This window comes from Schistocerca nitens, chromosome 7 (assembly GCF_023898315.1).
Source record: "Schistocerca nitens isolate TAMUIC-IGC-003100 chromosome 7, iqSchNite1.1, whole genome shotgun sequence".
Classification (NCBI taxonomy): Eukaryota; Metazoa; Arthropoda; class Insecta; order Orthoptera; family Acrididae; genus Schistocerca; species Schistocerca nitens.
Window position 1 is genome coordinate 636,186,771 of NC_064620.1, and position 23,156 is coordinate 636,209,926.

At 44.1% G+C, this 23,156-nt stretch overlaps 1 protein-coding gene across 1 annotated transcript in view; it reads right to left on the bottom strand.

Annotated features, from left to right (window-relative positions):
- LOC126195806 (bursicon-like) overlaps nt 1-19,605 on the bottom strand; it is a 43,564-nt gene extending 23,959 nt beyond the window's left edge. The window contains exons 1-3 of the mRNA XM_049934442.1: nt 19,575-19,605; nt 996-1,105; nt 782-919 (exon numbers count right to left, since the gene is read on the bottom strand). Coding sequence (XP_049790399.1) covers nt 782-919; nt 996-1,105; nt 19,575-19,605 — 279 coding nt within the window. The remainder of the gene's footprint in view (nt 1-781; nt 920-995; nt 1,106-19,574) is intronic.
- Nucleotides 19,606-23,156: the final 3,551 nt, after the last annotated feature.

Here is a 23,156-nt window from a genome sequence, read left to right on the forward strand (position 1 = left end):
CAAATCACAGAGCGAGCAAACTGATTTCAATTTTCAGCGATCATGCTAACACACAGAGGAGATGGACATTAAAAACACACAATTGAGAATTTGTGTTACCTAAACGTTACAACTGGAAGATTAAAAAATGCAGAACAGAAATTAATCTTAAATTTTATAAAGTTATGTCAGTACCACATTTGCTGTGTGGGTATGAATCTCGGTTAGTGAAAGAAAAAGGTAAAGGAAGCTTATGAGCCAAGACACTGAAACTTCCTCAAAAACACAGCAGTATTCACAAAATTAGGTAATAAAAGAAGAACAAGTATTAGGGAGGAATTGAAAATATTTGATGTAAACGAAAAGGCTGAAGAAAAGTGGCGAAAATGGATATTTGATCTGTTGCAAATGGAAGATTTAAGACTACCACTAGATTTTTGGCAATATGTTCAGCAAGGTAAAAGATGCATGGCAAGAGATGGAAGGACCGAACGTAGCTGCAATGGGTCAGAAGAAGAAAACCAACATGTTGTAGGATTTCCTTCTCGTAGACCAGAGGGTTGCAGCCAGCTGCACGAGGCGAGGCGGCGCGCCCACGGGCAGAGGCGGGCAGCGGCGGCCGAGCAGCTGGCGCTCAGCCGAGCCTCGGTGGGCAGGCAGGGCTGCTCGACAACTGGCAGGCAGTTCGCGTGTGCTGACAGCGCTACCCTGGAACACCCTGCCGTCTCCAACCGCGGGGCACAGTTACTGGCTGCTCGATTCTACGCGAGTACTTTTCGAACTGACTGCGTAGTGTACGTACCTGCAAGTAGCTGGAGCAGCGGCCGGTGCAGGCGAAACTGGGGATGGGCTTGGGCACGCAGCCGGGGTACTGCAGCACGTGGATGACCGGCGTCAGCTGGCACTCGTCCGCGGGGCTGCGGTCCGGCGCCTGCGACGCCTCCGAGGCGTCGGGACGCACGACGGCGGGCGCCGGCGCCGGCGCCGCCAGCAGCGCGGCGGCCACGCCCAGCCACCACCGCGGCGCCGCCGCCCCCGTCCCTGCAGACGCCGGCTATGAAATTGGGCTGCAGCAGCCAACTGGGGGACCAGCTTGCACCGTCTCCACCACCACTCTGGAAGTGGGCTAGCGGAGTTCAGACCCTAACACTGTCAGGCATCAGCCCCGGTACGGGGGTGAACCTCGACTGTACTAATGCCTTCCTTCTCTGGGAAACTCGGGCGCACTCCGAGAGCTGTCCAGATTTATATTCTCCGTGGCGTTCCAAAACGACTCGAAAGAACTACCTTAATGGTCTGAACAGTGCCGATTCACGTTCTTCAGCCTTAAAATTGCAATATCGGAAAGAACGGCAAATAAAATTTTACTTATTGTGCACACGCAGTATAGAAGGAAGAATATACCATCAAGTTGTAGTTGATTTGGGAGAATAAGGAGTGTTCAACTTTATACAGAGAATTGTCACCTCTCGCAACGGCAACAGCTCCGACCCGCTTTGGCATTGCGTCAAACTCACCTCGAGAAACAGATGGGAGTACGTAGTTCTGTGACGCTCCGACTCCGTGCCAAATCACTAATCTTATTGCCTGGAAAGGAGTGGTGTGGCGGTCTCTCGGCAACCTGTGACCAGCAGGTTCAATACCTCAAAGATCTGGAGCACATGCTGGCCAGTGCAACCCCTGTATCGACATAGTTAAGGGCAGAATGGGCTACCTCTGTTCTTATGTCATCTTGTTGAAACATTTCTTCACAGAGACGTCAAAGATAGGACAAAAGGCGGAAATAGAATGGCTGCTGTTCAGATTACTGGTTATGTGAACCAGAGGTGACTGCATCGTGTCCCCAGTGGTACCCTATAGTGTAATGAGAGATGACGGGCTCGTACGATGGCAATGAATGTAATATCGCAATTTTCGTTCCCCTCGGACCCTCACTAGATGGATACCCCCGTGACGATTCTGTAGGCAGAACAGGAGCTCTTCTGAAAAGACAATGTGTTGCTACTCCCCTGCACAGTGTTGTCGTCAGGCATACCACCGGCAATGCTCCTGTGTCTGCTGGTGTATCGACGCGAGCTGGACCCACTGTCACCTTGCCGACATCTGTGGTGCTCCAAATATTATCGCACTGGCCCTGTGGATGTCTGTTTTCCTGCAGCAATCCTATTGGCTCACTCGAGGTGCGCCGGTGCACCACGTCGTATCGGCTAGCTGCGCTGCCCTCTACGGCGCTAGTCACGTGGTGTTGTTGAGATCCAGCACGGAGCAGAACGTCACCCTTCCGAACGCGTCGCTTCCACACTGGCGTGACAACCGTGGCCTCCCGACCCACGAGGTATCAGGGAACTGCTCCAACACCCACGAGCACTTCTCAGGGCCAGCCGGACTCAAGCCAGCGGCAGGGTGAGAGCCACTGCTGTCGCGCCACTGCCGACGGCAGGTGAAAGTCACGCCTATTTTCGGGTATACAGTTAGATTTCTTCGAGTGTTATACTGACGTCACATGTCTATCTAAGTAAGCGCCAAGTAACACTCTAGATCGCATGCATACTCACCACTGCTGGCGCAATCAATCTCCCTACCTGTGGTCCAGCAACTCACTCTCACAGATACTGGAGAAATCCGTTCCATTGCTTCCCACAATAGCACAGGCTGCATTGTTCCCAGCGATCCTAACGGGACACACGAGCTGCATCTAGCCATGCACGCGTTTACCAGCCAAGTGTGGCTGACATATTGTCGCGAAATGCTCGTGTAGCTATACACTGTCGCAAATGCATCTAAAAAGTTCTCAATGTTACACTGATGTCGCAATGCTATGTAAAATAAGAGTGACATCGACCTCTCATAAATTGTATAGTGTCCCAGTAATAGTTAACTGTCACTTTTGTAGAAGCTTTCGTGATGTCTCATCTTGTCTGCATGGAAATTCTTGGCATAACAGAAACGAAAATAGCGCAGACTGCTCCTTATGGTCCTAAGGTGGCACCCTGTCCATCACGTGTGACCCTTCCTGGAAATCGTTAAGACAGGATTTCAACAAACATCTCCGAAACGCAAACGATCTCACCGCTATGTAGGCTCCTAAGTCCTGGCAGAAAGGATGTCTCGTGAGTGAATGGAGCATTATGATACGCTCTTATTGAACTTACCCTCCGAATTACTGATTCTGCCAGTGTGGAAGCACTGTCCCCCTTCTTTTTTTTTTCTTTCTGCAGACCGGACTTTCAGCGGCAAAAATCTATTTTGTACAGATCACCATATTGCACCGACAACTAGACCCTACAAAGTGGCCTACAGATCGACAAATACGGAAAGATTCTTACTCAATAACACTGCTCTGCCACTGAGGGCGGTAGCTTAAATATTACAGCGTGAAACCGATCTCCAACTCGGCAATATATCACCGCGTACAATGTCGATGTAGTAAACATACAATTCGTATCCTGACCCATACAAAATCGCCCCTTTTACATCATTCGTATAGCTATCGACCGCCAGACTGTCGTACATACACCGTGAAGACAGACAGCATAAGCACATGCACCGTAGGTACACCCTTCGCTACACTAGACATTTGCCGCGAGGTCGGGCGGTCATCCACCCCTAAAGCGTGACCAGAGCGCCCTCAGTGGACCGAAGTCACTCTCAGAACTGTTCTACAAATTCGGCGTCGGCTCTCTTCGGCACAAACGCGTTACTGTTTCTGTTTCCGACCTGGTTGGTTGCTTGCTTTGCTACGCCCATCTCCAGACTCTGGAAGTACAAGAACATATGTAATTCCTCATGGTTTGCCAGAATATCATACCATTTTCACGATTCTTCTCGATATCAAGCACATACCAATATCACTTGCATAGCACTATCACTCGCACACCATAATTCTAAGACATAGACTGGAAATTATTTCTCTACAAACCCGAAACTTTAGCGATGTGGCGTATGCTGTAAACCATTGAGAAACTTATCCCATCTACGAAGACCTTTATGTGAAAACTCGAAAAAAATAGAGGAAACTAACATTTTCACTCACGAATATTGATGTCAGTGATATAAGAGATTCCAAATCATCCTTACAATTTATAAACTCAACTATGGTGTTTCTCATGTCTAGAGAAACAGCAAACGTGTTTTCCACCCGTCTGTCACCTGCTAGATGCACACAACACACACCACAATCGATGTTCTCTCAACCAAATGAAGACGGGAAAAGTGAAGAAACAGTCCATCGGACAATTTGAAAGGGAGGGAATAATAGTCCAGCGACACATATACAGGCATACAGAAAACAGAGCAAACGCACTGCGAATGTGGAATATGCGGGTGGAGGCGAATGGATGCAGTCGAGTACACCGTACACTACGAATACCGATCAGAAGAGTAGTGATTTACGCAAGGTGTTGGCAGCTGCACGACATTTAAAAGCAGTTTCAGATCACGGAGCGAGAGGTTATATGACGATCTTACGGGTAGAAGTGGCATAAAAAATCGATAGAATTGCGAAAAATGATGGAAAATAGGTGTAAATTGGGGAAAAATACGCTGAAATGCGGAGAAATTGAGAAGTATACCCTTCGCTGCACTAGATATTTTTCGCGAGGTCGGGCGGCCATCTACCCCTGAGGCGTGATCAGGGCGCCCTCAGGGGAACGAAGTCACTCTCTAGAACTGTTCCACAAACTCAGGGTCGGCTCCCCTCAGCACAGGTCTTCTGGTTGGCGCAGAACAGTCCTTGTACGTGGGAACAAGTATGCGACAGCAAGAGGAATCCGGGAAAACGTCATGGAAGCGAAGAGAATCAGTAAAACAGTTACTTTTTTTCGTCGAGGCAGCCTGCCTCTAAACTTAATGCATCTATGGTAAAGGATAACAGAGAGTGGATGAGGTGATCGATTGAGATGGAGCTGTAACGAGGTACGATTTAATGGCAGACTGAGGATGCATTGACCAGTTTTTGCGCACTTCTGTCAGGATGCATCAGTTGCGTGACATAGCCAAAGTGTGACTTGGCACTTATTTACATAGACATGTGACGTCAGTAGAATACTCGAAGAACTCTGTGTACCCAAAAAGAGATGCCATTGGCAGTGGCGTGACAGCGATGGCTCGCTCGCCGGCGTTGGCTTACGTCCGGCTGGCCCTGCACAGTGCGTGTGCACGTTGCAACACTTCGCTGATACATCGCCTTTTTTACGTGCACTGAGTGTTTGTGCAGTGTATTATTTCGACAGTTTATAGATAGCAAGTGTGTCTGCACAGCGTTTCACATGCATTTTTTGACAATTTATGAGTTGTTTACTTGTCTGTCCATCAGTGTACTGCATTATTTGCCAGTAGTTTGCTTGTCTGTAGACTATTTACTGCGACCTCAAGCACGTCAGTGTGAGTGTTTTGTATCAGCGTAATAAATATAGTATGTCAAATCCGTCAGTAAATAAATTGTTCCAAAAATAAATAAAGTACACTCCTTCCTCTCACCAGTAGCCCATCGCAGGCTGAGTCCTTTTTCTGTCATTTTTAGTATTAGGTCAGCTGGTCTCTGGACTCCATGGTGGACACACTGGATGCAGGTACTGCCTCAAATTGCCTAAATAAAGACTTGTGTCCATCCTATTCAGCACTTTCCCCGGCAATTCCTAGGAAGAGGTGGCGGTCGGATGACTTAGGTTAGTGGAGGTATCCCGATTGACCTATTATCCCGTCATTTTCTTACGTTAGTGGAGGTAGCTGTGGTGTGTTGCATTGTCCTGCTGGTATTTGAGCTTCCTGCTATTTTCTTGGGGAAGGGTGGGAAGGGCGGAGGGGACGGAATTATGTTGTAGCCCAGTTGTCCTATCTTCCCGCCAAAATTTGAACTCCCTGCCACGGTGTCATTGCAATGTTGCCATATATATCGCCGCCATCTTGGATACGTCATCTTGAATAAGTTTGGCAACAATGGAGAGTGGGGTAAACCGCAGACTGTTCTACCACTGGCGTGCTTTCCTTTCTATGAAAGAATCGATTACCTCATCAAAGTTCGTCAAACGTTTTGCTACATGAAAAATCAAAATGTCGATGTCTAATACTGAAAATGCTTTTAGTACGAATAGTACGGATTATTGGTGTGGTTTCTCGATTCGATCATATCTATTTTGTCAGTGTCTGCTATGTAAAACGAAATAGGCCTTTCTAATGTCACAACAGTTGTAACACATGGCAAATAAGCGAGTGTGTTTTTCCACAAATGGTCATTTATATGAACCTCATTTACATAATTAACACGACAGAATATAATGCACGAAGTACCAATATGAAATGTGTATTAGGCCTACTACAAGAAAATGCATTATGTTAGTAAATAGTTTCACATTTGATTCTTATGGTCCAGTTTCTCAAGCATGAGATCGAAAATGTCAGTACGAAATTTTTATGTAAATTTGGAATCGTCATTTTCTTCCATACTATTTGTGCCATGTTCTCTTTTCTTCTTCTTCCTCGTCCTCCCAAACAATCTTGTCATCACTAATTATGTAACTATTCCTGCCACTGTCAAAACTTATTCTTCAGTTAACTTCGGTAACCCTGCCACAATCACCGGTTCAGTTATCTCGCATCTGGTTAGGCGTTATTACATGTTCGACAACGCGTTTTTCGCGCTTTTCTTACCTATTCAGGAAATAGAACTTAAGTGGTTGCTAACCGAGATCTTAGTAGCGTAGCCTTCTGCAAAAATGTTCTGTCAAATTTTCATTTCTTTGGATACGCTTAGAAGATAATTGTAATCTTACCTACCTGTTATTCTTGTTAGTCGTTTATTTCCACTTCGGTAGTCTGAATTTATGGATATCGCTAATAATTACAACAAAGCTGCTCATTCGCACACCCAGTCAACCACATAAACCAACAGCGATTGGCATTTATCCGGTCGGGTGTATTCGGCTCAGCTCATATGGCCCCATCCCCTTTTATCTCTGGGAAAGTTTTTTATTTCTAGATGCGACGGGGATTCCCCTCGCAGAAACATCACGTAAGCTATGCAAGTGTTCAGAAGTCAACTTATTATTCTTTCAGAAATCAGCTAAGAATTTGTTCAAAAATATTCAAACACAAACTGGGATGCTGTTCAGAACCGTATGAATAATCGGTAGACCAACGTGTGCTTCGTGAAACAAGGTTTTTTTCTTGAAGAATATGGTTTGGCGCCCCCTGAAACTGCCGCCCGCGGCAGATACCACGGTTTGCCAACCCCCCTCCCTCCCGCCACCAGCCATAGATCCGGGCCTCCGTGATGACAAGATTGAACTAAATATAGTGTGGACAGAGACGTTTAAACAGTCTTTCACTGCGCTTCAGACACGAATGGAACAGAAGGGAGCCCTAACAACTTGTGCAGTGGAGTGTACTCTCTGCCACGCACTAAACGCTCGTTTGCAGAGTGTGGATCTAGACGTCGTCGAAGATGTAACAGAGACTAGGGCACAAGCAATTGAATATAGTTATTTTTCCCTCGTTCATTACGAGAATCGAATGGTACAGAGAATTAATAAATTAGTTAGGTAGTAGGGCAGAGTAAGAGTCCGTGTGGCCAGCAGGACTGGGAGTCACTGTCAGTGTTAATAACCCAGCAGTTGGCTACACTGCGGCGCACGGAACAGCTGCTGCGGGCGAGTCTGCGCTGCGGTGTCGTCGCTCAGCAGTGCCCTACCATCGGCCTTGCGTTATTGTAAGGCAGTAATAAGCTCAGGAAGTTGAACCTTATACTGCCACGTACTGCGATACACTGTCGTTCTTAGGAAGCCTCGTCTACCCTGTAGAGGTGTTCAGTTTTTTACCGAACTGTTCGGTGTGGTAGACCTAGATTGATGGTTGTCCGTCCAGATCTGCATTGTTTGCGGTATTTTGTATATGTATCTTACCTGTTCGTGAATTAAAAAACCATAATAAAAACGAAGATTCCTACTGATTTCGTAAGCTAGTATAACGGTAGTATATTACTAGATCATTTTAATCGCATCGTTGCTTTATGGCCAACAATTCATGTAGGTAAACCTATTTCCTTTACAACATGTTGTATCGTTCTTTATCAATTATTATTTTGATTGTTACAGGAGTGTTGCAAAGAGTTTTATGTACTTAAGAGAAAAAATGGATTCACTGCTCAGAAAAAGAAAATGTCCTGATGGTTCTTGGGCTTTTGAAAAGTAGTGTCTATAAGATCAAAGATCCTGCAGTTGGGTCAAGCAAGCAGGCGACAAACACCAGGCCGGATGAGAGAGTTGCTCGCACTCTTTTAGTGTAAACAATGGTGGGTTGAAGACTGTGTGATGACAAGAAACGCCTTTCATCGGTGCGATTAAAAAATGTTTCGAGCAGCATTAGCAAATTCATTGTTCCACCTTGTGGAGATTTAAAAGAAAAAAATAGCTGCAATTGAAGTCACCAAAACGTGTAACGCGATACAACATGGACACAGTTAAAAGTTCTCTGACCGTTGGCGTCCGCTGGCATTCTTCCAGAGGGGGCAGCATTCCGAAATATGCATTTTTTCTTTTTACCTAACTAATGCGGTGATTCAGTAAATGCGTTGTGCACCAGGAATTAAATTTGACCTTACATACACAAATTTTATTATACTTCAAACGGTTGATAGTTATCTAATTAGTGTACTCGAGGCAGATTGCTTTCATATCTCAACAATAAGCATAATCGGTTGTATATATAAAGAGCTTTTTATGTCATTAATGTGAATATGGATACCACTTTCTTCGTTCAACGATCTAAAATTTCATGCTCATGAAAAATGTAATGCGGCACGGAACGAAAATTAAAAATCTGAAACAGAAAAACTGAGGATGATTGAGAAAATCCTGTTGATCATCAACAAAAGCAACAAGCAGTAATACTCCTCAAAGCGGAGGAACATGCTGTAAACTTTGAAAAAAAGTTTGTTAGATCTGATATCATCTATAAAACTTTCTTTGGTTGAAAACACATCACGTTAATGGCTATATTTCGTGACTTGCGTGCTTTCTATTTTTTGATACTGACTGGTATAACAAAAAATGAAAAAAAAGGACACTTTCCGACCTGGTTGTGTTTTCTAGACTCTGCTGCAATAGCACTGCCATGTAATACTGGATGCAGAATTTACGGGCCGTCATGTGTCTTGTTTGTGCAAGGGACAAACGGTAAACCTCTACTGATATGCTGTTGTGCAGCATGGGGAGGACGCATTTTACAGGATATTGGAGAAGAATGGCAGATACGTGTACTGTAGCACAGGAGTCTGCGCTTCAGGGTCCCTTTCTGCAGTCCCTTCCTGCATCTCATAGAAAGATGTACGAGGAAGATACAGGAGAAAGATTGGCGCCACTGTTTCAGAACTGCTGTGGGGGTGAAGCTCCGCATCCACATTGACTGCAGAACGGTGTCGACACTGCCACCAAACCAGGAGAGGCACTGCAGGCGACACGGTACTGTTATTTTTTCTATAATTTATTTGATTCTGCAATAAAGCTTAGGTATAGCAATGCTTTATAAACATTAGAAAATATTTATACCTGAATTCTGAAAAATACAACTTGTGGGAAATTGCGATTGAATATATGAGTCCAATTAAACTGTGCCTCCGAACGTTCCTGAAGGATGGTCTTCTCCCTGCAGCATTTCTTCATCTTCGAGCTTCCTCTTGGAATTCCTTTTAACACTTCTTGCTTCTTTGGTACCTTGAAGAGCGAATCTTTCAGCTTCATGCAACGGTTGAAATTTTAATTTGAGAGGCCCCATGAAGACATTTACTAAGCAAAACAGGGACACTCAGGTCTCTAAAAGTTGGTTTTATTTCATTCATAAGAGGCTCAGGAAGAGAATACTTATGACGGTATATTTGACCTCTTTCTTTTGCTCTTTGGTAACCACACCAAGAATCTGCTCCTTTAGGGCAAAGTCCATGAACAGGGCGGACATCTGTGGACAATTTATGAAAGTAAGTAGCCCATACAGCTCTTCTCATTGCTGTAACATCATTCAAAGGTGCAGTTCGTCTAATGGCCAGTCTGAAGAAGGCCTATTTCAGTTTCTGTCAACGTGCCTCGGCCAGACAGATATTTTCCATCAGACAACAACTTTCATTTCTCTTCGTAGCTTCCTCAATCTAGCACCCATCCTCTTTTGCACATGCCCACAACACTCCAATTATGTTACCAAGACATCAACATAAACATTGAACTCATTAATTTTATTGAAAGCTTTAGAGTATATCTAACGTTATAAACAGGCACCGACCTCTGAAATATTTTTAGAGCTCCATCACACTCCATACCTCCACTGTAACCATCATAATTCTTAGAATACTTATGTTCAATATGTCCTTCAGTGTTACCATGGCAGGTGAGGCAGTACTTAGATAAGCACTCAACATGAACAACTTTTCCAATCTCCAGAGAAGTAGCACTTACACCACCATTCAAGAAACGATGTCCTCGACGTTGCCATGTCCCATCAAGTGCAACAGTAATGTCCCTGGTTGCAATAATATTTACAGTTTCTTCTGCTGCACGTTTCATAGATGCTTTAGACACAACCATCAAGGCACCTAAAAGTATTTTTATGTACTTGCTGAACCTACTGGGAGGAGGAGGAAGAACCATCAAACCACAAAACGTTTGAGCAGACTTTTTTTCCTTTTCCTATTGCACAGATTGCATACCCTAACTTCAAATTCACATCATATGAATTATGCACAATTTTTTCGAAGTCACTTTCGAGGTAGATTTATTGCAGGATCTACACAAAACAACTAATTTCCTATTACTTTGTTGATCAGTTACTTCCAGGCAGCCTCCACCATCACACTGTTTACATTTCGTCACTTCCTTAATCAATGAAGGTAAGATGCTCACATCAATAACATTAAATCCACTACAAACAGCGTCATTGTTAACGCAAAAATTTCAATCAGCAGGAGGCGAGCCATGCGGGAGTTTCTTCCCTGAAGAACTGATGCATAGGTTAGTTTCAACAGCGTGGCTTGCTTTGTTTGTGAACTGGTTACCACGGAATTTCCTTTTATTGAATTTCTTGATGCGTGGCATAGTTCGTATTTATTGCACACTGAAGGATATGTACTTCCGCAAATATATGTAGCACTTGGGCAACAAACTTTCAGTAACACATGAACAAACTGCTTCATCAAAACAAAAGTAAATACTAGAAAAATATAATCATTTACAGACATTAGAAATCTGCACTGTTACCAACATATGCAATGTATCACACCTATACTCGCTGGAAACAGAAAGTTCATAGTTCTTTTCGAAATAATACTGCTTTCTGTAACAGAAATAAAGGGGGCTTGACGGCATACATGACTGTAACTTCGAAATTTGGTATATATGTCATTTCTCATTTGAAAATGGCTCTGAGCACTATGGGACTTAACAGCTGTGGTCATCAGTCCCCTAGAACTTAGAACTACTTAAACCTATCTAACCTAAGGACAACACACACACATCCATGCCCGAGGCAGGATTCGAACCTGTGACCGTAGCGGTCGCACGGTTCCAGACTGAAGCGCATAGAACCTCTCGGCCACCCCACCCCGGCAGGCTTTTCATTTGAAACTCTATAATGTATATATCAATGTAATCAGGAAAGGCTATAGAGTTAAATAAAGTTATAAAAACTATCGATTTCTCCAACATTTATAAATACCCTGTATCTTGAATATGCTTTACAATTAAAACTACTGTCGAAGCTTTCACATTCGAAATTACATGTTTACAGCACGATTATGCTAGCTTCACCATCGAAATTGTGAAGTGCACTGTCCGCAAATTTCAGGTAATTCTCTGTAATCACTTTCACCCAACAAACTGGATGTCGTGCGTGGATTGTTGCTAGACAAGTTGAATATACACTGAAGCGACAAAGAAACTGCTGTAGGCATGCATGTTGAGGCAAGGCGCTGCGGTCAGCAACGTCTATGTAAGAAAAAAGGTCTGGCGCAGTTGTTAGATCGATTACTACTGCTACAATGGCATGTTATGAACTTTTAAGTGAGTTTGAATATGGTGTTATAGTCGGCTCACGAGCGAAGGGACACAGCATCTCCGAGGTAGCGATGAAGTGGGGATTTTCCCGTACGACCACTTCAAGAGTGTACCGTGAATATCAGGAATCCGGTAAAACATCAAATCTCCGACATCGATACGGCTGGAAAAAGATCCTGCAAGAACGGCACCAACGACGACAAAAGTGCAACACTTCCGCAAATCGCTGCAGATTTCAGTGCTGGACGATCAACAGGTGTCAGCCTGCAAACCATTCCACGGAACATTATCGATACGGGCTTTGGGAGCCGAAGGCCTACTTGTGTAATCTTGATGATAGTACGACACAAAACTTTACACCTCGCCTGGGCCCGTCAACACCGAGATAGGACTGTTGATGACTGAAAACATGTTGCCTGGGCGGACGAGTCTCGTTTCAAATTGTTTCGATCGGATGGACGTGTACGGGTATGGAGACTAAGTCATGAATCCATGGACCCTGCGTGTCAGCAGGAGGAGACTGTTCTGTGGGGCGTGTAGAGTTGGAGTGATACCGGACCCTTCAATATGTCTACATACGATTGTGACAGGTGACATGTACATAAGCGTCCCGTCTGATCAGTTGCGTCCATTAATGTCCTTTGTGCATTACGACGGACTTGGGCAATTCCCGCAGGACACTACGACACCCCACATGTCGAGAATTGGCAGATAATGACTCCAGAAACACTCTACTGAGTTTAAACACTTCCGCTGGCCACCAAACTCCCCAGAGATGAATATTATTGAGCGTATCTGGGATGCGTTGCAACGTGCTGTTCAGAAGAGATGTCCATGCCCTCGTACTCTTACGGATTTAGGGACAGCCCAGCACTACTTCAGACATTAGTCGCGTCCATGCCACGTCACGTTGTGGCACTTCAGCATGATTTGTGTGTGTGTGTGTGGGGGGGGGGGGGGGGCATACACGATATTATGCAGGCGTACCTGCTTGGGAATGTGTAAGAAACTTGGGAATGTGTAAGAAACTTGGTTTAGTTAACAATGATTAATGTTATTATGTTTGTGACTTTCCAAGAGGAAGACTTAAAAAAAAAGAGGGACATGGTGCATTAAGTTGAAGTATCTGAATATATTGGCATATTAGACGATGAAAAAAGCAGCAGGAAAAGTGATCTATCACAAAAAATTGTACGGGCACAACTGTGCGGGTAAGATTTTATTTGAGCTTAACTTTTCTCTGAGTTACTTCAACATGTTTGATATTGTGAGGAACTGCAATGAATAAACGCTTCTTCTTATTTTATTTTTATCCGTTAGAAACATGAGAAATTTTTTTTTTCCTTGCCATAGAAATGTGATAACTGCAAAGGTTTTGTGACTTTTGTAGTACAAATACATGTTGCAGAGTGGTTTATCTTTTGTGAAAGACTTTGAAACTGTTCTCTCCCCTTGCCAGAGAGAGGTACTAATGGCATTTTACTACGGTTTTACAGTTCTCATGCCGACATGTTGGCGGTGACAGCTGCCATCCTGTGCGCGCCGCTGACCGCGCCCGTCACATCTCGTGCCCACACCTGGTTGTGCATGAGGAGTGTGTAACTTTTTGCCTTTTCTGAGGAGCCTACCACGTCTACTAACAGTGCCCCACATTCTTAAGCCCCCTCTTTCTGTCTGGACAAGCCCAAAAAACCGTGGCAGGAAACATTCTAAATTTCAGAACGTACGTAACGCTTTTTCTTTCAGTTTAGTAGAGCTCTCCATACAGCTCTCCGGCAGTTGACAAGTGAAAGAAGCAACAGCTGGCGAACGGCCACCCAGATGCGAGCCCTCTGACAGGCGACGAACCTGATTTTATGTTATAACTGCACACAACAAAGCTGATGTGCACCAGACCTTCCCCACTAACAGATGTATCACACAAAAAGCTGTGGCGGCGCGGGCTCACCGCCGTGTCCGTCCGAGGCCAAAGTTGTGGGGGAGAAATCCAGCCCGCACTGTCGTGCCAGTGGAAATTTAACGCACAATTACTACGTATGTACGTGGGACTGCAAGTAATTCTCGGAAGTGCAACTTTAAACACTCTTCTGGAAGCGACGACGCGCAGGAAGCGGCGCAGCAGCTCAGTTTGCGGCGGTCGCGGGCCGTCCTCGTCCTCGACAGGGCCGAGGTGTGCTGCGCGGAGCGGGCCCGCCGCCAAAGAGCGCAGGCGACACGCGACACCAAAGGAAAGGAAAGGAAAGGAGAGGAAAGGAAAGGTAACCTGACCGGCACCATCGTGTAGCTGCGTGTGCAAAGCGATGTAGGAAGATTAATAATCTCTTAAAACCTAATAGGATAAGAAAAGTGTTGTACTTTCGTTCATTATGGACGATTCTGAAGAGTTGTATTCGTTTCTAAATATCCACAGAATGTTCGCTTCTAGTAGACTTGGAGGTAAACGTCATCAGACGCAGGACCCGAACCCCCGAGCTACGGTACGCTACTCGCCACGACTAGGCACACGCTGTCGAACGAAAACTGTCTATACTTTAGTCCACCGTAATCACAAAAGTATCGATACCTTAAAATATCAACATTTACCTTTGATGAATGATTAGATACTCGGATAGGCTCCAATCTATCCACGTCCGTATTTAAAATCTAATAGAATGGGAGAGAGAGGAGAAGAGAGAGACAGTCGATTTTCACAAGTTTTAAACAGAATATTACAAGTGTTAAATAAAGCGGTGTGTTTATTTTCATAGAGACAAGCTGAAAAAAAAAACACACTTCGCTTGTTCTTTGTTTTCTGAGAACATCCTTGATCACTTGATATCTAAAAAACAAACTTCGAAAAAATCGTAGTAAATGTTAGTGTTTCACACTCAAAAATTGGGTTTGCTCAGAAATACTCTCGAGCCCACTGACGTATTCAACAGCACTCTACTGTGAAATAAACTACTGTGATTGATTGTGATTTCTGTCTATAAAATCGGAACATTCCAAATCACTCTAGGAGATTCAATGATTCAAAAATATTCGAGAACATTTTCTCCCTTCCTTGATTCGCTGTAATCGATTTCCAAAATAATACTGACGTTCCGGAACATACTCGAACGTCCTGACAAATTGTAAAACATTATGGAACATTTAAGAAATTTCTGGAAGGGTCTAGAACAGTTTGCTATATTGCAGAACATACACGAACCTTCTGAAAGATTCTGTAACACTATGGAACATTCTCCAACATTTTGGAACACTCTAGAACGTTCTGCCCACTCTCGGCTACCTCGACCCACGATTTGCAGCTACTCTACCGACTTCTCGTGTGATGTTCATTGGCGCGACGCTTCCTTTTCACGGCGATATCTTCGAACTCAGCCCCTGCTACCGAAACCTTCTCCACGGGTGCGGTGGCGGAGTGACGGTTTGCGGGGGTGCAGCGCGCGGCTCGGACCTGTCACTTGTACGTACTCGCACATTGACTGCAACCTGTACAAAATTAAAACCTGATACCACGACAATGCAGTACCAGGGAGACAACTGAATAGTAGCCAAGTTTATCTTTTCGGTAGGCTCCTTCCTATGCGCTAATTAAATTATTCTTTCGCATCAACTGCTTTAGACGACAATACAAAAGAGAAAGAAGTAATACGAATCGTTGAACAAGCACATTTCAAGAGCACAGACTACTATCGAAATGCTGTCAACGTTGGCGAAGCGGCGCCAAAGTCTTCGCACACTCACTGTCTGACTGACGCGACGTGCACAAAACCCGTTCCGTTCTCGGCCTGTTCGTTCTCGTGCAGACACTTGCTGTTTCATGTGTTGCAGCTGAGTAATGTGGCCAAACATTCGATAAATAATTAAAATCTAATAAATCACTAGTACGACAGGTGCTATCTGTGTTAGCATATACGGTAAAACGCTATCCCGGAACCCGGTACGAATTGCAGTGTAGGGGCGACAAGAATTCCGCTTCTCAACATTTTCCGTAGTTGTCGACAGAATTTATGAAACTGAAATACTGTAGTAATCTACTCATTAAGAGGTATAATCCTGCGCGACACAGTGAGACTCAGAAATTGTGAGGCGGCTTAACTCGCGGATCTCATTTCGTTCAGTGTCAGAGAACGAGAGCATTTAGCTACTTCCAACAACCTTCAAACGTAATTTCAAAAGTCTGCGGAACTCCTCGCTGACAACCACCGAAAAATGACGAAAAACGTTTATCAATTACTACATTTTCACTCTTTGTGCTATAAAACTTCAGAAGCACGCACGGCGTCTCAATTTCGTACTCGTTTACTACTAACTCTATACGCAACACTGTTTTCAGGCAGTGTCCGCGAATACCACTGAATGGGCCTGCAAAATTATGTCACCGTACAAAATGGCTCTGAGCACTATGGGACTTAACATGATGGTTATCAGTCCCCTAGAACTTAGAACTACTTAAACCTAACTAACCTAAGGACATCACACAACACCCAGTCATCACGAGGCAGAGAAAATCCCTGACCCCGCCGGGAATCGAACCCGGGAACCTATGTCACCGTACGACGTAGCGTTCAGGAGATATCAGTTCATAAATACTGAGATGCGTGGAAACATAGCCTTTCTTAGAAGATGCTATTTCTTTTTGTACACGAGATACCGTTGTTTAAAAATTGACGGTTGGCGGAAGTTAACTGGTAGTTGTCGAATGATGGAAAACTTGGGTCTTTAGTTTTTGTGTCCCGACTTTTGGGTCCTACGGACGGTGATGTTTCAAAGCAGCAGTCTTCCCCCAAGTCGAGATGTTCTGCAAAGTGCACCTGTCAGTATTACTACACCGCCAGTCGTTTGAGTCTGAGGTTCTGCGACACTCCTGTCACCGTGTGTGCATTACAGTTTAAATTTTAGATAACCCTTTGGGACTCTGTTAAACAATACCCAAAATTCAGACGAAATATCTTGAAATATTACTTTAATTTGTTAAGTTTGCTTCAGTAAATCGCCAATTAAACCTTAAGTGCGCCATCTTGCACAAGTTTACTATACACTTCGCCAACTACCGCACTGGCGGATTCGGCTTTTCCTAAAGCGTTTACGATGTAACTCTGTTTTACCCAAATGAATCGTGAGGAACTCCACACTAATCGACCTAAGCAAATTTTTACAGCTATTCTTAATTACACAGATATTGCAATCAACATCTCTTTTTCAGATGAAATTACCGTAATTTGTGCTGATAGTGTCGTATTTCTAAAAATACGAATTCAGCGGCGTTCGACTCTGTAAAATTCGATTACTGGTTTCAGAATAATTACGAATTTCGAACACTAGAAGACATAAACGGACTTTTAAGGAAATGTTTACGAGTACGTTGCTTTGTGATTTTATTTGTACTACTGTTGATACGTAGTTTTGCAGTGCCAGTCTCTATTTTGACATTAAACTGGTACGCGAAGTTATTATTTAATACTGATTACATGACAATACTCTGTTTTACAAATCCGTTTAGTGTTTGACGTCCACATTTCGTAATCTATTCAATGTTCCACAATCATTTTGCTTTCGAGGCTTGTGGCTAAATAATGGCTGAACTGTTAGAGTACTTTGTTGGTGAATCCCCCTTTGTATGTCACACGCTTTGCCTTCCAGTTGGTGTGTGGGTCCAACCACATGAGATAAGTGTGGGCAGTATCAGCTTTGCATCAAACCACATTTTTTCCGTTTCACTTGACAGAGTTGAGTCCTGTTGGGGAACAGCATCGGTCCGACGCGACACTTTCGTACAATAACAACAACTTCTGCGTAAGACAGCACTTCGGGCCGGCCGGTGTGGCCGAGCGGTTGTAGGCGCTTCAGTCTGGAACCGCGCGACCGCTACGGTCGCAGGTTCGAATCGTGCCTCGGGCATGGATGTGTGTGACGTCCTTAGGTTAGTTAGGTTTAAGTAGTTCTAAGTTCTAGGGGACTGATGACCTCAGCTGTTAAGTCCCGTAGTGCTCAAAGGCATTTGAACAGCACTTCGTTTCATAGGTTTTCAGAAATTACTGCAACCAGTCGCCTTTTATGTAGATTTATTTTATTTAACCATGACCGGTTTCGAGCTGCCTAGCAACTCATCATCAGATGGTGTATACATTTAGTGCTTTTTTGTACCCATTGTGTGGGTGGTTGAGTATCTGTGGCTAGACAGAAACGAGAACAAATAATCGCTACATGTGGTACAGTAACACGAAATATTTACAGCATATTTCGTGTTACTGTACCACATGTAGCGATTATTTGTTCTCGTTTCTGTCTAGCCACAGATACTCAACCACCCACACAATGGGTACAAAAAAGCACTAAATGTATACACCATCTGATGATGAGTTGCTAGGCAGCTCGAAACCGGTCATGGTTAAATAAAATAAATCTACATAAAAGGCGACTGGTTGCAGTAATTTCTGAAAACCTGTTCACACCACAGTCGCAGTGCTCCACATCCACAATGGATAAAAGTCTTACTTCGTTTCATACTCAAACCAGGTACACGCTAAGTTCTAAATACTTAATTACTCCAGAACTAATAGTTGTATTTTGAACATTGAAAAGCCGTGGAATTCGCCTCTTTTATAACTCTTTTATAACTACGGTACCATAAATTGCTATAGTTCCATTTGAGAAAACGAAGTAGATACCGGTATCTCTGTAGGAAATAGTATGAGCACGAAATTCGACAGTACGGAAGACTTGAGTTTATTAGCAGAATTCTAGGGAAGTGTGATCCACATGTATAGGAGACCTCGTATAAAACGCACCCTGAGTGCTGCTGGAGTGTTTCGGGTCTCCAGCACGCCAGATCAAACAGACACACCGAAGCAACGCTGCCTTTGCTGCCAGCGTGTTGGAACGACGATCGAGTGTTACGCAGATGCTTTGTGAACTCAAAAGAGAATCCGTGGATGGACGTCCAAGTTCTTTTCGCGAAACACTGTTGAGAAACACAGGAAATGTATTCCCAGTTGCGAATGTGAACCACCTTCGGCTACATATTAAAATGGCGGCGAAGAAAAGTTGTGTCGGACCGGGAGTCGGAGCCAGAGTTGCCGCTTTACGAGAGCGGTCGCCATGAGTGCTTCGGCGCTCCATGCACGAATCACGGCCAGACCCAAACTTCCATATCAAGTCGTTCTTTGGCTCACAACCTGCGCTCGTGCGTTACGTATTTTCCCGTCCATTAGGGAAAGGTTTATTGAGAGTCGAAGGCCTGGTACTGGCGAATTCGTAACTACTCAGAAGATTTAGGGAATTGGCATCACACTGCAGAACGATGCTACTGCCGCTAACATGCATTTTCGCGTAATATTTAGTGAGGGCAATTCGGAATTCGTTCCTGTGAAAACAGAATTATGTTAATTTAAATAGTTCTCGAATAACTGCTTAGCTCGATTGCCCTGTACTTGTGGATGTAGAAGGATTACACTGCTTGACGATTCGTGGAACGAACTCTCTCGGAATTTCAACAGTTGACATTTCTAAAATGCACCATGCCTCTCTTGTTGCGCAGACCAGACTACCTCGTCGCGTGAAGTCGTTCTAACTTACCTGAGGCTACTCGTATGCTACGGCGAACCATTGCGAGTGTGTGGGTGTGTTGGTGTGAGCTGCTACCCGCAGAAGACGTCGAGTCGATGTGGTGTGTCCCACCCTTGCGGAGTGACGTTTTTATAGCAGCGAAGGAGTGGCTTCTCCCCTCCCCTCCCCTCCCCACCCCTCCAGCTGGGCTGCCCCTGTGAACGGGGGCCGCGGCTAACCACCGACTATCCTCCCCCCCTTCCCTCCCCTCCCCCCGCACCACACCGACGATCGCGTTTGCTGGAACTGACAGTGGAAGTGGGGGTGGGAGGGGGACAAGTGGCACAGCAAAGAGAGAGAGAGAGAGACAAAGACAATACAGTAAAACTTCGTTAACACGAATCCGAAGGGACCGAAAAATCAGGAGTTCGTGTTAAAAAAATTCGTGTTAAGTGAAAAACACAGATTGTGTTAAGTATACATGTACAGCAGTACGCTAATGTGTAATACACTACACTATCAATCACGTTATTGTAGACTTATAACACTATAAATTGATTGTAAAATCCAAGTACTCGCAAATTATGTACGTTACTTTCTTGGAAAAAATTCGGTCATGGTCTGCTGACGTACATGGGAACGATAATATTTTGTAATTTCACAACCAATTGTAATGATATGCGTCCGTAAACCCAGCAGTGACGTCGGATGTTGAAGCGAACCGTTCTAATCAGTCCAAGGCTGTAAACATCTCCTGACGGGTAGGTGGAATGGTACCTGTATTCTCTTCCTCTTCACTTTCTTCTGATGGCCCTTCTTGCACCTCGTTCACAGCTTTTGGCAGATCTGATTCCACAGAAGCACATACGGCAACACCGCCGTCCACACTAATGAATTCTTCGAAACTAATCCCAGGGTTCGCAACGTCCTGCAGAACTGGTCATTCATCAGGTGAAGTGGCACCTTCTGACTCGTGGACATCTCCAGTGTTGCTATGTCTCCAAGCTCTGTTAAAGCACTTCCCTACATGATGTGGCGATACTGAGTTCCAGGCTGCTGCGATGGCTTTTATTGCATCAAGCAGATTCCAATTTGGGGTTGCACTATTGTTTTCAGCAGCACGAATTGCAGCTCTTACAAGTCGCTTACGATAAGCTCTCTTTATGAGGCTGAAGGCGGCTTGTGGCATTGGGCGGAAAAAACTGAACCTTTACGTTGCATAGGTTCAGATCATGAACGTTATGGGCAGTACATCTGTCCAATGTAAGAAGAAAATGTCTATTTTGAGCAACCATTCGACTGTTGAAACGAAGAAGCCACTTTGAAATGATGTGCCATCGATCCAAGCTGTCTTGTGGTGAGAGTAGATGCAAGGCAAAGTGTCCATATTCATGATTTTAAAACAATGTGGTTTCTCGGATTTTCCCGATAACCCAGGGACGAAACTTCTCACTGCCATCAGCATTACAGCACAGTACAACAGTCACACGTTATTTGCTTCGTGCTCCACCGTAACACTTATCACTTTTTATCCCCAGGGTGTGATTTGGAAAAAGATGTAGAAAAATTCAGTTTCACCCATGTTAAACACATCTCACGAGGCATACTTTCCCCTCACTCGGTTGAATTCATGCAACCAGCTGTTCGCACTTTCTTCGTCAACTTTATTTGCTTCACCACAAATTTATACAGATGAACTTGAATGTTTCTTTTGGAACCAATAAAACCAACCAGCAGGACAACGGAAGTCTTCGATGCCCATATCTTTAGCAATATCATTTTCTTTTGACTGAATCACAGGGCCAGATAAAGGTATGTTAGATGCACGCATATGACTTAACCATTCTAGCAGTAACGTCTGGACGTCTTCATACTTGACAGTACGAAGTCGTTTAGTTTTGTTTCCAGAACCTGATGCCGCAACATTAATAATTTTTTCTCGATTCTTAATAATCGTAGATAAAGTAGATTTAAGTATTCCAAACTGCTCTGCAATTGCTGATTTCTTGGTACCACGGTCCACTTCATCTAGAATCTTAAGCTTTAACTGTACATGTAGAGCTGTCTGTTTCCTCTTTGCCATTTTCGCATGTTACAGTACCGGTTGTAACTGTAGTTTTTATTCAATATTCCAACTCGATACGGCTACGACTAACAAACCTGTCAAATCTGGCACTGATTACATTCCTAAATGCTGCTGCACACATTATTGAATGTCTTACAGTGTACAGCATATGCTGATTGTTGAGGTGATAATTGCGGCTACCGACCTACAATACGTTAAAAACGAGTCAACAGTAAGTATAATTAGCGTTGTAGCTACATTTCCTACATTCATTTCGGAAAAAAAATTACGCTTTAGAATACTCTGAGGTCGGAAGTTTACGTTACAGTGAAATTTAATTACGCTAGGAACTGAAACAGAGTTCGTAATTCGCCTTAACCGAAATTCGTGTTAACCGATAAAACATACCATAAGAAATAATGGTTTCCTATTCTGTATCTTTCCGCCATTGTGCCGATCGTTTCGGTACTCAATAGCACTCGAATTAGAGTCCGTGCGTTACTCAGTATGCATTTCGGTAGCGATACCGTTCGGGTCTAGAGAACCGAAGCGCTGTTGTCGGTTCGTATCGCGCAAGTCAATCAAAAGCAAACGGCCGAGGATCCGCGCATGCGCACTGCAGCGCGCACAGCGCCACGAACACAAAACGGCTAGCAGACGACACAGGCGCGCTATTTTTCCAAGTACTGATAATTGCGTTTACGTTACCGTAACGCATGGCGAGCTGACGTGCCCGCCTTCATTGCCCTTGCCTCCTCCTTAACAGTATCAGGCGCATTATATCCGTTTCCATGATTCTCAGCTGAAATGCATAAAAATTTTTACAGTTTCTCTGACCACATGTTTGCATGCATGCATAATAACGATAGCATATTTGACTGTATTCTGCAGATTGTCGTAAATGCTGCATTATGTCATCTTATTCTCATTCACACTGACATCATGTTTTGGATTTTACGTTTCGGAAAATGGTTTAGGAATAGTGTGTAGTACCACATTGTACTAATACATCTAGGAAAACACCCAAAAAATTGATTCTGAAAGCTTCAAAGAATAAGAAGATAAACAGAATGTGGTTATAACACGCTCCTAGATATCCAAATGATTAAGTAGCTCACTTCCCTATATGATGCGTCAACGATTTGGGTCTTAAAAACAAAATGGGAAAAAAACGCATTTTCGACAGCTCCTGCAGTTCGTCGAAGTTTATAACACGCATCTCATGAATGAAAATGTTTCGTATATGGTGCTACAGTCTAAAAATATTACGGCAGAGATCTTTCATGTGTGTGCCGCGAGGCTGGTCCCCGCGAGGCTGGTCCCCGCGGAGGTTCGAGTCCTCCCTTGGGCATGGGCGTGTGTATTTGTCCTTAGGATAATTTAGGTTAAGTAGGGTGTAAGCTTAGGGACTGATGACCTTAGCAGTTAAGTCGCATAGGATTTCACACACAGTTTTCTTTTCATCTCTGTCTTGTGGTTGAGACTTCGATCGCAGATAAATACTTTGGCAAGCAAGATTATGAAGATTACTGCTACCAGTTACATTC